The 17803-nt window shown below is 40.9% G+C and overlaps 1 protein-coding gene across 1 annotated transcript in view; it reads left to right on the top strand.

Annotated features, from left to right (window-relative positions):
• The first annotated feature begins 4814 nt into the window (after positions 1 to 4814).
• Positions 4815 to 17803, top strand: part of LOC134645334 (amine oxidase [flavin-containing]-like) — a 30216-nt gene continuing 17227 nt past the window's right edge. Inside the window, exons 1-3 of the mRNA XM_063498734.1 lie at positions 4815 to 4906; positions 8189 to 8283; positions 8553 to 8690. Of these exons, the coding sequence (XP_063354804.1) occupies positions 4852 to 4906; positions 8189 to 8283; positions 8553 to 8690 (288 nt within the window). The 5' untranslated portion in view covers positions 4815 to 4851. The remainder of the gene's footprint in view (positions 4907 to 8188; positions 8284 to 8552; positions 8691 to 17803) is intronic.

Below are 17803 nucleotides of genomic sequence, written 5' to 3'. Positions count from 1 at the left end.
AACATAAAATTGAATGTGGAGAAATCTGTGTGTGCAGGGGACAAGTCTGACAATCAGTATTGGATGTCTGTGAACTGAAGTGAAAACAGATGCAATTCTGTCATGAAATTCACTGCATGGACTTAGGAACACATCCAGAAATCACCGGCTGTGAACACATTTCACTGTGCCATCCACAAATACAGGAACAAATCCACTTACTACCGGCTATACAGACCAAGCTCTTGCAACGGTTGTATGAGGATCTAATGGCCCATTGCAATGGGCCAAACACCCCATACTCCCAGAGCACCCTCCACAGGACACTCCAAGGGACACAGTTGAATGCCTTCTCCAAGTCCAAAACACACATCTCCCTCAGAATGCTGTTGAAGCTCTGCCCGAGGTGTGCGCTGAAGACCTCAAGGACTGAGATCTCTGCTGGGCTTTCCCAGCACACCCTCACTATATGTTTAGGCTTGAGTGTCCAGAACATTTCGCCGTCCAGAACATTACAAAACTGATCATCGACCTATGGCCTAAAGTGTCCTGGTGCCATGTGCACTTATGGACATTCTTATGTTCAAACATTGTGTTGGTTATGGCCAAACTATGGTTTGCACAGATGTCCAACAACAAAACCCCACTTGGGTTCAGATCCGGGAAACCGTTCCTCACTATCAAACCCCTGCAGGTCTCATTGTTGTTGCCCAAATTAGCATTAAAGTCTCCCAGTAGGACAACAGAGTCCCCAGGTAGAGCAACCTCCAACACCCCACCCAGGGACTCTAAGACGGCCAGGTACTCTGAACCGCCACTCGGCGCATAAGCGCAGACAACAGTCAGGAACCATTCCCCAGGGAACAAACCCTCTCGTCCACTGGGAGAAACCCCAACGTACAGGCAGCAAGCCGAGGGGATATTAGGATACCCACACCAAACCGCCGCCTCTCACCAGGGGCAAATCCAGACTGAGACAGAGTCCAGCCCCTTTCCAGGAGACTGGCTCCAGAGCCATGCACTGAGGGAAGTCCAACTATATCTAGCCGGTACCTCTCAACCTCACGCACTAACTCAGGCTCCTTCCACACCAGAGAGGTGACATTGCATGTTCCAATTGCCAGTCTTGGTAGCTGAGGCTCAATCAGCCAGGGCCTCCACTCCTGGCCGCGCTCTGCACCTACGGTGCCTCCTTTGGGTGGCGGGCCTGCAGGAAGATGGGCCCATGTCCCTTTTTCGGGCTGTGCTTGGCCAGGCCCCATGGACGAAGGCCTGGTCACCAGATGCTCGCCCTCAGGCACCTTCCCTGGGCCTGCCTCCAGGGCGGAGCCCCGGTAACCCTATCCCAGGCAGGGTGAACTGTTCCCTTGGTGGTCTTCTCATAGGGGTCTTCTGAATCGTTCCTTGTCTGGTCCCTTTGTCAGCATTCTTTGACATTTTAAGGCTTTGTTACCAAACTCATGTTGGGCCTCTGCTGCTCTGCTGACAAAACACCACACTGTGCACACCTCTGTTTCCCACTGAAGCAGTGCATAGTGAACACTAAAGATTGAGGATATAGCTGGAGCTTATCCTGCATATCAAATATTACAGACACGTTTGGAGATTAAAACACTTCCTGCTATGTCATGGTCACTTTCCCACCAACTCCTTTGGTCTGTAGTGCTTTGTAGTCCCTCACCTGTCCACCACATTCATACAGCCACCAGCACAGCATTCTCCACAAATACACATCATCATTTAATGTAACAGGAATTTTCAGGAAAATAATTTAGTGTTGGATTTTTTCCAAAACATCAAAATGCCAAGGACTGATTAAATTGCTTCCCTAGGAGCTGTTATAATATATAATAATATTACCTAACCCAGTCTTCAGATGCTTTAAGAATACAGGCACTGTTTTCATCGAGTATAGTGCCACACAATGAGGAATTTTAATAATTTTAAAAGACAGAATACAGCATCACTGATACATTACAAGAACACAATTCACACTGTGTGATCAGAGAGTTACTGCTGATGCTGTATTGGACTGCATTTGTTACAGTCCTGGGCCTGTGGCCCAGTGTTTTGATTTTGTATTATTGTTTATTTGTCTGTTTTCTTCTTGGTTCATGGTTACTAGTGTTTTGGTTTCTGTTCTGTATTTCTTAGCTTGTGGATTTGAACACCCCTGACAATAATAACGGTGACAGGACAGTAATAACTTATTTTATCCGATAAATAAACACTTTAAAGTTGAAGTTTTTTGTATATATTGTTGGGATTAAATTATTTGAAGTGTCTCAATTCTATGCTTTAAATTAACTAAAATGCCATATAACCATGTAGTGTAGTATTAAGTGGACACGGCCCTGAAAATAAAGGCATTAGACTATGTGTCCTTGGGGGGTAGAATGCTGTAGACTCTCGCTCACGCTTACCTGGGAGAAAGTAGATAACAGGGGACCATCTTCTAGTGGAAAGCTACTGAAACACTGTTGTTTAGACTAGAGAGGGACCAGCAGGCACCTAGATTGTTGATTTCTGTGTGTCATTGTGTGCTGCTGGAACTGCCCCAGTGGATTTTGATCTTGGCTGCTGAGCTATGAAAATCCCCAAGTACATGTAATAAAATTAATTCATTGTTTATTCTGAGAAAAAACAGGAATGGGATATTACACTGTTTTATGATGCATTATACTGCTGATTTATAAGAAATACTGTTTGCAGAGAATCATGGCCTTATTTGACTGATTAGAAAGAACAAAACATACTGCACAGGAAGCCAAGGTCCTAACTTAGGCTCATTGAGAGAGAGAAAGAATGTGAATGCTTAGTTTGGAGGGGGGCCGAAGCTATAAGAATGTGAGAAACGGTCAGACACTTCGAGATTTTGCCGGACACTCTCCTGTGCAAATCTCCCGTAATGCTCAAAGTTTTTGTATGGAATAATGAGAATTGTGTTGATTAAAGTGATTGTGATTGAGCATAAACACCGAGTGTTGTTCTTCCTTCAGCCCCTAATTCTGAGGTCTCAAGGTTGGCAAGTATGCATCAGAGGTCTCTGTATCGCTGTGTCTCCATCGGTTCTCTCCATTTTCTCCCCATACTCTGGCATGGGCTCAGCTCAATTGTCGATTTTAAATTAACCCAAGGTTGTCTCTGTGTTTTAGCACTGCAACACCTTGGCATCCTTGGATAAGTTTATTCTCAGTAACATGTCATTGTAAATTCTGAACATTAAACTTCACTTTTTTTCCAGACTACCCTGATGCCTGGAAGGACATGGACATGTTAGTGTGGGACTTTGGTAGTGTATTCTATAAATAAATATTAGGATTAAGGTTTATAGAATGAGCTTGGCGACTGACATCAGAATATGGATTATCTATCAGACCATGGGACTGTCCAGAGGGGGACATGAGGTGATACTAGCCCTACCCAAAATGTAAAATACTTATGTCCCAAAATACAAAGCTAGTCTTGTATTGAGAAGTTTATGCAAAAGAAAGCCTTGAGCAAGTTTAGCTGAAACATAACTAAGTTATATGGCAAATGGCCCCAACACTGGTAACGGCACATGATGTGACTGTGTGCACTCCACATGGTGTGTGCACTCCACATGGTGTGTGCACTCCACATGGTGTGTGCACTCCACATGGTGTGTGCACTCCACATGGTGTGTGCAGACATCAGTTTTTAGCTAGGTGTGACAAACCAACCACAAGAGGTCAACAGAAACTAAAGAATACAACATGAAGCCACTCAGTGGTTGCATGCATCATGTATGATAATGCTACTGAATTTTTAAAAGACAGAGGGGACAAAGTCATAAAAAAGAAGCGTCATTTTTGTAGGAGGTTTCCTAATATAGAAGAAGTAAAAGTTTATTTACTTTAATGTTTTACTGTTTACTTAATTTGCTGATTTAATCCATTGTTTTTCATGTGTAATCATCAGTGTTTTTTCTTTTTTATATTTGTGTGAGGCTGGGCACATGAGGCAATACCAGTGCCCTTGAGAATGAGATAAAATAACTATGCTGAGAGATTCCTGGGTATCCTACACAATTAGTCAGGATCTTTTCATTCAGTGAAATGGGAATTTTTTATAGATCGATAGGAGCTATCATAGCAAGTATAAAGCTGTTCTGTCTCTTTGTGCAACCAGATGTATTCTTTGGATGAACCTCATCCTCCCCTTAGCTTTGTGTAAATGAAGATGACTGTTAAACTTGAAAACCCAGCCTGCTATGATATAGTACTCTGCTGATAAGAAAAGGGCCTTTGGTCAGACGGCACCATCATCAGGGACGTCTGTGCTTTTAGAAATAATGCAAATTCATTAAAAAAAAAAGTTAAGAGTAAACTCCCTACAGGCCATGGGACTTCCTAAAATTTGCTAACAATAATTATAAGCAAGTGGAAAGAACAAAAAAACAAGACACACAGAGCCACGGAAATGTAATTCCCTGTGAGTAAGACAAATTCGGGGATTTTGCCAAAAATAAATAAATAAATGGATGGAAATAAAACAAAAGTACAAAGGAGAAAAAGACAATGAATGAATTATGAATGAATTATTATTATACGTGGATGAATGAATTACGTGTTTTTGTGTATTTCAATTTCCTAGTAAAATTTGAGTCAATAGTAAGTTTTAAAATATTATTACTATTGTTGTTGTTGTTGTTGTTATTATTGTTATTATTATTCCATAAAATGTTTTCCCCTAATGGTCTTCCCTGTCCACAGGGCAGGGCTTTACTATGGGTGGGCGGTCTCTGCAGGGAGTGGGCCTGCCCGGCGCTTTTTAATCCAGATGCGCACCCTACGTTCGGTAATGAGCTGACACAGCAAAGAGGGGAAAGAAGACACACCACCCAGCAACATGACTACACCCAGCAACACCTACGACGTTATAGTGGTCGGCGCGGGCATATCAGGTAGGCTGCACGTCAGAAAACTTTAGTTTGGTGTGCAGGCTGCGCTTTGTGGAAGGTAACTACACAACTGTGGCCGTGAGCGAGTGGAAGACGCTGTAGCCACAGGTGTGTGTGTGTGTGTGTGTGTGTGTGTGTGTGTGTGTGTGTGTGTGTGTGTGTGCAGAGCTGAGAGTGATGGAGAGTTTTTTTTATTCGTAGTGTTTTTCTATGGGCTCAAAATGTGGTCATAAATATTTTGTACTTGTAAATCAGTTTTGTACTTGTAAATCAGGATTTGTATGTGTAAAAAGAATTTGTGTGTGCGTAAAAAAGATTTGTATGTGTAAAAAAGATTTGTGTGTGCGTAAAAAAGATTTGTATGTGTAAAAAAGATTTGTGTGTGCGTAAAAAAGATTTGTATGTGTAAAAAAGATTTGTGTGTGCGTAAAAAAGATTTGTATGTGTAAAAAAATATTTGTGTGTGTGTAAAAAAGTTTTGTGCGTAAAAAAATATTTGTGTGTGTGTAAAAAAGATTTGTGTGTGTAAAAAAGATTTGTGTGTGCGTAAAAAAGATGTGTATGTGTAAAAAAGATTTGTGTGTGCGTAAAAAAGATTTGTATGTGTAAAAAAATATTTGTGTGTGCGTAAAAAAGATTTGTGTGTGGACTTAGCCAAAAAAACCCTGCAAGTTACAAGTACGCATTTTGACCCTATTTTTCTTCCTTTCATCTGATTGGTCAATGTCATGTCAATCACAAATGTAACAATCCAATCAGAGAACAGATGGGTTTGCCTGTCGGAGGGGCGCTTTTTTGAACTGCAGGTCCTTGAAGGGTAATACAGTTTGAAGCTGGAGGATCTCTATATAAATATCCGATAGCAGCTAGGTCCCCTAACTTTCAGCAGCTGTTGAAAGGATAAAGTTGTGGTATGTCAGTGGTTAGAAATACCATTATTACTTTAGGATTAGTTTAACACAAAGTCAGGGCTGACCCGGGACCATTGCTGTGAGTCACAGTGCGCAGCATAAAAGTCCTTTCACATCGGAAGCAGGATGTGCTACTAATGCTAACTAAAAGCTAAGGATCCAGAATTTGTTGCGCTGGCTGCTGGGCTCTGTGGGTTTTTGCAGCAGCTCTACCTGTACTAGATGCACCTGCTCCTTGTCGTTTCTATCTCTGACTTTATGTCCTCTACAAGAGTTTCTGGGGTTTTTTGCTAGTTCTTCAAATGTTCAATAAAAACCTGTATGCTAATTCATAACGAAGAAAGCTTTGTAATGAAGACTGTCATTTCCAAAACACTGCCCCGCCCCGCGGTCCGCAGCGCTGTTGAAAAGGCTGTGGAAGTCCCTGTATTAAGCACGTAAACCTGTGACACAAAACTCACCAAACTCAGACGACCACAGACTGTTTTCCTTCGTGGTGATGAAGGGAAACGCTGGGTTGGCATGTAAAAGGGCATTTATTCCCTTCAAAGACCTGCAGTTAAAAAAAAAAAGCACCCCTCCGACAGGCAAACCCATCTGTTCTCTGATTGGATTGTTACATTTGTGATTGACATGACATTGACCAATCAGATGAAAGGAAGAAAAATAGGGTCAAAATGCGTACTTGTAACTTGCAGGGTTTTTTTGGCTAAGTCCACACACAAATCTTTTTTACACACACACAAATCTTTTTTACACATACAAATCTTTTTTACACACACACAAATTCTTTTTACACATACAAATCTTTTTTACGCACACACAAATTCTTTTTTACACATACAAATCTTTTTTACACACACACAAATCTTTTTTACACATACAAATCTTTTTTACACACACACAAATTCTTTTTACACATACAAATCCTGATTTACAAGCAAAAAACTGATTTACAAGTACAACATATTTATGACCACATTTTGAGCCCATATTTTTCTTCTTCTTCCGTGAGACTACCTCCCCTCACCTCCTCTCTCCAGCTCTTTCACCTCTGTATCACTGCAGCAGCAGCAGAGCAAGTTGAGTAACAGCTAATCAACCAGCGCATACTTTGTATTATATAAGAGGACGTGCGCGGTATGGAGGGCCAGGAGTGACGAAATAAACAAATAAAATACGCTATTAAATAAATAATTAAATTTGTCATTAATTAATTAAAATTGAAATGAAAATAAATGTTTTTAATTGAAACTAATTAATTAAATAAATGTTTAAATAATTAATTAAATGCCCATTAATTTCATTCAAAACACTGAATAAATTATGTATTTATTAATTTCAAATTGTATTTAATTTTTGACACATTTAATCAATTATTTAATGATGTATTTATTTAATTCATTTTGGCAGTCCTGACCCTGCGGCTGTCTTCATGAATTAATTTTATCTGCCAGCCTCACCCAATTTTATCTGCCAGCCTGGGGTTAATGCTGTTCAAGTGAAAACCATTGCTTTGGCCTGGTGGCCATTCTTTTTATTGGGCATTTCTCTAACTAACTGAACTTGCCTTTAAATACCCTGTTTGTATGTCGACAAATACACTTTAAATATCTTTTTAGCCGAGAATGTAGAGATTTAATCTTCAGATATCTGGTCGGTTTGTCAAGATAGAGCCTATTTGCAAAAGTGCTCCAATGATTTCGGAGATGTCTGCCCAGCCCAGTGTCACAGGAAAACCTGTGACAGACCCATACTCCATATGCCAGAGGGCAGTGTATGACAAGCTGTTTATCTACTGTATACTCTGTGGTTGGTGAGCCAGTGCTCAGTGCTTTACTTGTTAGCTCTTCCTCCCCACATGATCAGCTGGTTGGCTGGTTTGTGATTTGTTGAGAACCTCAATCCCCCCTGCCCCCCTCCATTTTTTCCCAGAGCTCTCTCAGTTCATTTGAAAAGCAAATGTTATGTAATTTTATTTAAGAGTTGCATGCCTACCAAAAAACTAATCACTTTAAATGCACAACGTAAAACAATTAAAGTGGGAATACCTGTTAATGGTATAACAGTGTCCTAACTAGCATAAGAGAAACCAGATTTACTTTAAAAATAAACAAAGAAGTTCAAATCTTTGTCTTTCTTATCAGATTTTCCAAACGATGCTCTTGATCTGGTTTTGAGCAATCTAATAGAGCACAAAGACAATGTTTCTTTTAAGAAAGGCAGTTTTGGAAGCCGTTTTTGTCATTTATTTTAAAAGACCTTTAAAATCCCTGTGTGCCTTTTGCTATTGCTGTTTTTACAAGTACAGAAAGCACATATATTGCTTGAATCCTTATGTGTAAGTCCTGTTGGTGTGTCTGTCCTTCTGCAGGTTTGAGTGCTGCAAAGCTGTCGAAAGCCAGTGGGCTCGATCCTGTAGTGTTGGAAGCCAGAGACCGGGTTGGTGGTCGTACCTTCACTGTGCAGGTAAGGCAAAGAGTGCCAATACTACTGTAGGAGTGGCTCATAAAAGAGACAATCAGTAACAGTAATATAAATACTTTCCAGCCTTTTCAATTTTACAACCAAGATGGTGTATCTACTGCTTTTAATGGGCATACAGAAAAAAATGACATTTACATTCAAGTCATTTATGAGCGTAGAAGTACAAGCATAGATCAGTTAGCCTTTTCAGAAATATCTATGACATTTCTTTCTTTTTTGTCATGATCTAATTGCGAGTATGTGTCTTTTAGAATAAGGAGGCAAAGTGGGTTGATCTAGGCGGTGCATACATTGGACCGACACAGAACCGCATCCTCCGTCTGGCCAAAGAGTACGGCATAAAGACCTACAAAGTCAACGAGCAGGAGAACTTGGTGCATTATGTTAATGTGAGTGTCTTTTTTTTATTGTAGATAATTTTCTACTCCAAGCTCTCTTGGTTTATGTTATCTCTGTGTAGTCTGTGACAGATCATGACATGTTCCAGATGTATTCTTCACTTTAAGTGATGGAGTAAATGATGACAGTGTTCAGAAGATGATGCACCATATCCTGAGTCTGACCCATTATCCAATAAAAAGGAAATCCAAGTCTCTGCTACCCCTCTGGCAGAGTAGGCATGGCAACAAGGATCTTTATCAACATTTTTCAATTGCCACTTTCTGCCACTGGCACTTTTCCTGTCAGCTTGACTTTTGCATGAGATAACAGAGCTAGCCTCTTTGCCATCAGCAGTAGAGTTTGAAGCATTTCTTGGGAATCTTTTTGTTTGCACTAACAACAAATATTTTACTTTGCACACAAAGTAAAAAATTGTTATCATCATTGTTAACTTAAGTTCACTTGACTGTAATCTGCTAAATTAGCCACTCCCCACACACACGGTCGTACAGAACATATACAGGGTGGGCCATTTATATGGATACACCGTAATAAAATGGGAATGGTTGGTGATATTAAAGTCCTGTTTGTGGCACATTAGTATATGTGAGGGGGCAAACTTCTGAAGATGGGTGGTGACCATGGTGGCCATTTAGAAGTCAGCCATCTTGGATACAACTTTTGTTTTTTCAACAGGAAGAGAGCCATGTGACACATCAAACTTATTGGTAATGTCACAAGAAAAACAATACTGTGCTTGGTTTCAATGTAACTTTATTCTTTCATGAGTTATTTACAAGTTTCTGACCACTTATAAAATGTGTTCAATGTGCTGCCCATTGTGTTGGATTGTCAATGCAACCCTCTTCTCCCACTCTTCACGCAGCAACACAGGCATCCAGTATCCGTAGTTTCAGGTGCTGCACATCTCGTATCTTCACACCATAGACAATTGCCTTCAGATGACCCCAAAGATAAAAGTCTAAGGGGGTCAGATCGGGAGACCTTAGGGGCCATTCAGCTGGCCCACGACGACCAATCCACTTTCCAGGAAACTGTTCATCTAGGAGTGCTCGGACCTGGCACCCATAATGTGGTGGTGCACCATCTTGCTGGAAAACTCAGGGAACGTGCCAGCTTCAGTGCATAAAGAGGGAAACACATCATCATGTAGCAATTTCAAATATCCAGTGGCCTTGAGGTTTCCATTGATGAAGAATGGACCCACTATCATTGTACCCCATATACCACACCAAACCATCACTTTTGTTGTTCCAACAGTCTTGGAGGGATCCATCCAATGTGGGTTAGTGTCAGACCAATAGCGGTGGTTTTGTTTGTTAACTTCACCATTCACATAAAAGTTTGCCTCATCACTGAACAAAATCTTATGCGTGAACTGAGGGTCCTGTTCCAATTTTTGTTTTGCCCATTCTGCAAATTCTGTGCGCCGATCTGGGTCATCCTCGTTGAGATGCTGCAGTAGCTGGAGTTTGTAAGGGTGCCATTTGTGAGTAGCTAATATCCGCCGAAGGGATGTTCGACTAATGCCACTCTCCAGTGACATGCGGCGAGTGCTACGCTGTGGGCTCTTGCTGATTGAAGCTAGGACAGCCACTGATGTTTCTTCATTAGTGACAGTTTTCTTGCGTCCACATTTTGGCAAATCCAACACTGAACCAGTTTCACGAAACTTAGCAAGCAGTTTGCTAACTGTAGCATGGGAGATGGGTGGTCTCGTAGGGTGTCTTGCATTGAAATCTGCTGCAATGACCCGGTTACTGCGTTCACCAGATATCAACACAATTTCGAACTGCTCCTCATGTGTTAAGCTCTTCGACATGTCAATGGCTGTGAACAAAGAGAAACTTGTAAATAACTCATGAAAGAATAAAGTTACGTTGAAACCAAGCACACCATTGTTGTATCCAAGATGGCCGACTTCTAAATGGCCACCATGGTCACCACCCATCTTGAGGAGTTTGCCCCTCACATATACTAATGTGCCACAAACAGGACTTTAATATCACCAACCATTCCCATTTTATTACGGTGTATCCATATAAATGGCCCACCCTGTATACTCAGTGGAGGAGCTTGTTAATGATCTCAAGACTGGAAACAGTCACCAAAAAACACCAATGGTAACACACTGGCTGTAATGGTCTAAAATTAGAGAATACTGTGGCTCAGGAGGTAGAGCAGGTCATCTATTAATCAAAAGGTACGGGTACATTAGACATGCTAAAGTGCTTTGAGCGTTCAAGTAGAATAGTAATGTGCTGTATAAGAACCACTCCATTTACCATATACCAAATCTTGCAGCGCTCACAAGGTCCCCCTGCTCAAGAAGGCACATTTACAAACCCCTCTTAAGTTTGCCAGTGAACACCTAAAAAATATAGAGAAGCCTTGGAAGAAAGTAATGTAATCAGATGAAAACAAAATCGAGTTCTTTGACAACAACTTAATCCACAGTGTTTGAAGGAGGAGAAGTGATGAGTATGACCTAAAGAACACAACCCCCACAGTCAAGTACAGAGGTGGAAATATTGTGCTTTGGGCTGTTTTTCTGCTGTGGGTACAGGATGACTTCACCGTATAGAGGGGCCAATGGATTGGACTATGTGCTGTAAAATCTTGGACAAGAGTCTTCTTCCATCGGCCAAAAAACTGAAGATATGAATGAGTCTTCCAGCATGACAATGACCCAAAATATACCACCAAAGAAACATAGGAGTGGCCAACGAAGAAGAATGTTAAGTTCATTTCGCAGCTTAGCCACTCTCCAGACCAGACCTTTCTACCAGTCCTGTAGAAAATGTGCTGTGGGGGTCTTTAAAACCTAAAGCATTTAGAGATTTTCTGTAAAGAGGAGTGGGCCAGAATCCCTCCTGAAATGTGTGCAAACCTAATGACCAACTACAAGAAATATCTTACCAACGCTCACACTGAGCTCAGGTTTTTTTTTTTTTTTTGGGGGGGGGGGGGGGGGGGGTTGGACAGTGGTTTGGGGGAAAAAATGAAATATCTGGAAATACTGGAAATACCATCACTGTCACCCTTCACAGAGCGCTGAGCCATCTGGCTAACAGGAAGAGCTACGTGAGGATGCCCTTCGTGGACTACAGCTCAACATTCAACTCTATAATCCCAGACATCCTTAACACCCAACTGAGAATAAAAAGGCTGTGCAGAGGGTAATTAATACTGCCAAAAAAATAATTGGCTGTCCTCTGCCACCCCTTCAGATCCCCCCTGCCACCTGTTCCTAGGTTCAAGCTTGGTAAACACCCTGGTAAAGAACCCCCAACAGTGGCTGCACTTCCTCCTTGTCCTGAGGAAGAAAAACCTGGACTAGAAGCTACTGCTGGGCTTCTGCCGCTCCTCAGGGGAGAACGTGCTCTCCTACTGCCTGGTTGTCTGGTACACAAGGCCCACAACTGAGAATAGAAACGCTGTGCAGAGGGTAATTAATACTGTCAAAACAGTCATTGGCTGTCCTCTGCCACCCATCGCTAGATTCTCCTGTCTTAGACAAACACAGGTGACCCCGCCCACCACCTGTTTGACCCTCCACCAATCAGGTCCCACACCCCAGACTCACTAACAGCTTCTACAGCTTCTTCCCCTGGGCCATTTGGACTATTAACAAACACTACCCACCCCTACCCAACAAGTGTTACAATGGTCCAAGATGGACGTTAAGAGTCCTGCTCCCTCTCTGGGCCTGTTTTTCCATCCATGCCTTATAGAAGTGCTATCCTAAAAATATATTTTAAAAATGACTGCACTATAATGATCTCCATTGCCCTATGGGATGAGATCCTCAAATTATTTCCCTTTTACCAGCTGGTGGACTGAGTTTACCATTAAGCTGTGAGGGAAGTGGCTCCTATTGCTTTGGCTACCCTGTTATGGGTGTGACAAAAATTAGGCCAAATGAAAGATTCTCAAGCCAGAACTTATTAAACAGGAAAAAAAACAACAAGAGAATAATCAGAATCTGAAAATTTCACAAAACACTTGATGTATCAAACACTGGAGGATAGCAAACAGGAACAGAGACATGTGTCACAGACAGTCTGACAAAGGACAAAGAAAACACTATGACAATATATACACAAAACAGATCTTGAACAGATCTTAGAATGCTATAATAATCACAGTGAAACCATTAGATAATGTAAAACTGTTTGCATTTTATGTTGGCCTCTCGCATAATGAATGCTCTGCAAGATAGAAATCCAAGAAATCTTTAGACTGACTTCAGAGGTTGTGTTTAGATATGATTTATTATCTTATACCTGGGAACCAATCCCTGCATCGGCAGTTCACAGCAATCAGTCTTTATTACCTATATTTTTATACCGTGTGTGTGTGTGTGTGTGTGTGTGTGTGTGTGTGTGTGTGTGTGTGTGTGTGTGTGTGTGTGTGTGTTTTACTACATTAGTAAAATTTTAAAATTGCTGTTGGTAAATCATGAACACCTTGACTGAGGCAGGTGAGGCCTGCAGTTCTTGAGATGTTGTTCTGGATTCTTTTGTGACCTCCTGGATGAATCATTGATGCACTCTTGGAGTAATTTTAGTAGCCCATTTGTGAATAATAGCTTTCCACTTGGTTCAGTCTTAGAAATGGTTTTCCAGACCGATAGTTGTCAGCGGCTTTGTCTTTCAGCTGTTTTTGAGTTTCTTTAGATCATGGCATGACGTGTCGCTTAACCTACTATACTTTGTCAGACAGGTTCTACTTAAGTGATTTCTGGATTCAGCAGTTATCAGACCTGAGTGTGGCTAGTTGAAACTGAACTTTCCGAAGTTCAACTTTCCAAAAAATGTGGTTGATCACAGTAAATTCACGATTTAGGACATGGTAGGTTTGTTTAGCTTTTTCCTTACTAAATTAATGTATTAATTAATCGAATCAAATAATAATTTACTACATTTTAAAACTAAATGTAGTTTAACAAATGAGAAATTGAGAAGAGCAAACATTTTTCCCAGTACTGTATATTACAATAGGCAATAAAATTACTATTGATAATAGATGTTTGTTTCGAAGTCGTACAATATAATTTGGGTAAAAGGCTAAGGGCAGTGATTAACATTTTCTGTGGTTCTGTGAAATCTTTATCTTTAGATGGTTGTCATAAAATCCTCCTCTGCAGTACAGTCACCTTTGTCTTCAAGTAGCGTTCTTTGGTCCTCTGATTGAAGACACTTCACTGCTTGCTGGTGTGGAAGCAGATGTTGCCATTTTTCGTTAATTTATTTTTTATTTATGCAGCGCAAAATCACAATAACAGTCGCCTCAAGGTGCCTTATATTGTAAGGTAGACCCTACAATAATACATACAGAGAAAAACCCAACAATCATATGACCCCCTATGAGAAAGCACTTTGGCGACAGTGGGAAGGAAAAGCTCCCTTTTTTCCTTTCCCAGGAAGAAACCTCCAGCAGAACCAGGCTCAGGGAGGGGCGGCCATCTGCTGTGACTGGTTGGGGTGAGAGAAGGAAGACAGGATGAAAGACATGCTGTGGAAGAGAGCCAGAGATTAAATAACAAGTATAATTGAATGCAGAGAGGTCTGTTAATACATAGTGAATGAGAAAGGTGACTGAAAAAGAAATACTCACCTATTGCAGCATAATTAAGGGAGGATTCAGGATCACCTGATCCAGCCCTAACTATATGCTTTAGCAAAAAGGAAAGTTTTAAGCCTAGTCTTAAAAGTAGAGATAGTGTCTGTCTCTTGAATCCAAACTGGATGCTGGCTCCATAGAAGAGGGGCCGGAAAATGTAAGGCCCTGCCTCCCATTCTACTTTTAAATACTCTAGGAACAACAAGTAAGCCTGCAGTGCAAAAGCAAAGAGATGATTTTGCTGTCAGAGGCCACAAGAAGATCATTTATAACCATCACTAAACCAACTTTTGTACTGTGATCGGCTCTGAAACCTGACTGAAACTCTTCAAATAAGCCATTCCTCTGCAGATGATCTGTTAGCTGTTTGACAACTACTCTGTCAAGAATTTTTGATATGAAAAGGAGGTTAGATATTGGCCCATAATTAGCTAAGACCACTGGTTCTATAGATGGTTTTTTAAGTAACAGTTTAACTACTGCCAGCTTGAAGGCCTGTGGTACATAACCGATTATTAGAGGTAGGTTGATCATATTTAAGATTGAAGCATTAATTAATGGCAGGACTTTGAGCAGTTTTGTAGGAATGGAGTCTAAAAGACACGTTGATGGTTTGGAGGAAGTAATTATTGAGGTTATCTCAGAAAGATCAATTGGAGAAAAAGACTCGAAATGAATATCAATGGTACTGAAAGTAGCTGTAGATAATGTTACATCTGTGAGATGATTATGAGTCATTTTTTCTCTAATGGTTAAAATTTTATTTGTAAAGAAGTTCATGAAGTCATTACTAGTTAACGTTAAAGGGATGGTTGGCTCAACAGTACTCTGACTTTTTGTCAGCCTGGCTACAGTGCTGAAGAGAAACCTGGGGTTGTTCTTATTTTCTTCAATCAGTGATGAATAGTAAGATGTTCTAGCTTTGTGGAGGGCTTTCTTATAAAGCACCAAACTATTTCCTCTCCAGCTTACGAGTTATCTGCTTTAGACTACGTGTTGGGGAATTATACCAGGGAGTCAAATACAAAAAGCACAACTGAACGACACAGGAAATCATTCCTGCCTTTGGCCATCTCCCTGTACAACTTATCCACTTAACACACTGTGTACTGCAATAGCTACACCCTTTTTGCACATGCTCTTCTTTCTTATTCAGATATTTATCAATAAGTGACATATATATATATATATATATATACACATATATTGTGCTGTTTCTTACTTCTTGTATTGTCTGCCTTTGTTACTGTTTATACTGGTGCACTGTAACCAAAATAATTTCCCCTAGGGATCAATAAAGTATTCCGATTCTGATTTGAGGCCTGATTTTTTCACAGGAGTTACAGTATCTAGTGTCACACATAGTGAGGAGGCAAGATCATTAACAGGATAATCGACCTCTGTTGGAGTAGCGTTCAGGTAGCTGCTCTGCTCTATGTTGCTACAGGGCATTGAAGATGATAACAGTGTGTCACGGGGTGCCGAGGCAGACCGTGTGTGGATCAGTAACGGACCCAAGATGCAGACTGTGTAGTAGTGAGTGAGCTTTATTTACAAAGGGTGAAGTACAACACAAAAGAAAGGGTGGCGAGAAGCAGAACCGAAAACACTGTAAACTGGGAAAACTAAAACTTAACACAAAACCAGAACACGAACGAGGGTACCTTGCAGGGAGAATGACCAGGAAGACGGAGGAACAGACACAGAATGATGGAGGGGAATAACGCAGACAAACCAGCAACGAGGACGAGGTAACACACACATGCCAGGAATCAGGGGATGGGAAACAGGAGGGGAACACACCTGGAAGACATCACAGCTGACGAGGCAGGGGAAACGTAAACAGAACACACTGACATAAGACACAGACCTTCACAATAAAACAGGAACTTACACATGCAAGGACACAGACTAAGAAGCGCGGACTTAACACAGGAATACATGGGCAGAACCGAATAACCACTAAACAGAGGAAGAACAGAACCAAAATCACAATAGAAAACACAAAACGCTGGGTCAAAAGGACCCAGGATCATGACACAGTGGGTGGATTATATTCCTAAACGTAGTTACAGCACTTTCAGAAAGACATCTACTGTGATGAAGTCTACTCTCCACTGCTGTGTAATCAATTATTGTAAAAAGGAAATGATCAGACAGGAGAGGGTTTTCAGGAAATACTGTTAAATGTTCAGTTTTTATGCCATATGTTAAAACAAGATCTAGAGTGTGATTAAAGTGGTGGGTGGGTTCTTTTACATTTTGAGAGAAGCCAATTGAGTCTAATAACAGATTAAATGTCATGTTGAGGCTGTCATTTTTGGCATCTACATAGATGTTAAAATCACCCACAATAATTATTTTATCTGAGCTGAGCACTAAATCAGATAAAAAGTCTGAGAAATCAGACAGAAACTCTGTGTAAGGCCCAGGTGGACAATAGATAATTACAAATAAGACTGGATTTTGAGTTTTGCAGCTAGGGTGGACAAAGCTAAGCATCAGGCTTTCAAATGAATTAAAAGTCTGTCTTGGTCTTTGGTTGACTAACAGGCTGGAGTGGAAACATGCTGCCACACCGCCCCCTCGACCTGTGCTTTGAGGTTTCTGATAGTTAGAATGACTCGGGGGTGTTGATTCATCTAACATAATCATCCTGCTTTTAACCAGGTTTCTGCAGAGTAAATCATAAATTTGTTGATCAATTATTAAGTCGTGTACTAACAGAGACTTGGAAGAGAGAGACCTAATGTTTAATAATCCACATTTCACTGTTTTACTCTTTGGTTTAGATGTGGATACTGTATTGTTCTTTCTTTGTGATTTTTTATGTTTAAGTTGTTTATTGCTGGTTTTTAGTTTGTTTTGTGTCTGTTTGGGAGCTGACACAGGTTTTTGGGGGATAACAGGAGGAGAGGAGCTGCAGAGAGGCGTGTAAGACTGCAACTCTGCTTCCTGGTCCCAACTCTGGATAGTCATATTTTGGGGGGGTTCAATAAATTTGTCCAGATTTCTAGAAATGAGAGCTGCTCCATTCAAAGTGGGATGGATGCCGTCTGTCTTAACAAGAACAGGTTTCCTCCAGAAAGTTTCCCAATTATCTTTAGAGCCCACATCATTTTTTGGACACCACTCAGACAGGCAGCAATTTAAGGATAACATGCAGTTAAACATGTCACTCCTGGTCATTGCCAACATGGATTTGGCAAAGTTACACACCGATTCAATATTGATTTTAGTGACCTCCAATTGATGTAACTGGGTGTCATTACTGCCAGCGTGAATTATAATTTTACTTGTCTTCCCCTCTTCTTCTCTCCTCCTGTATTCTGTTGGCTGTGGTCACCATGGAGACAGACCTGTTGTTCTGTGCACGGGAGCAGCTACACATCATCAACGTCCCTCTCTGTCTGTCACTGACTTCTGTCTAACAGTAGAAAACAGACTGTGAACACTAAAAAACAAAGGTGCTATC

The sequence above is a fragment of the Pelmatolapia mariae genome, linkage group LG16_19 (assembly GCF_036321145.2).
Source record: "Pelmatolapia mariae isolate MD_Pm_ZW linkage group LG16_19, Pm_UMD_F_2, whole genome shotgun sequence".
Classification (NCBI taxonomy): domain Eukaryota; kingdom Metazoa; phylum Chordata; class Actinopteri; order Cichliformes; family Cichlidae; genus Pelmatolapia; species Pelmatolapia mariae.
The sequence above is the reverse complement of the archived record's forward strand: the minus strand, read 5'-3'. Positions and strand labels throughout refer to the sequence as shown.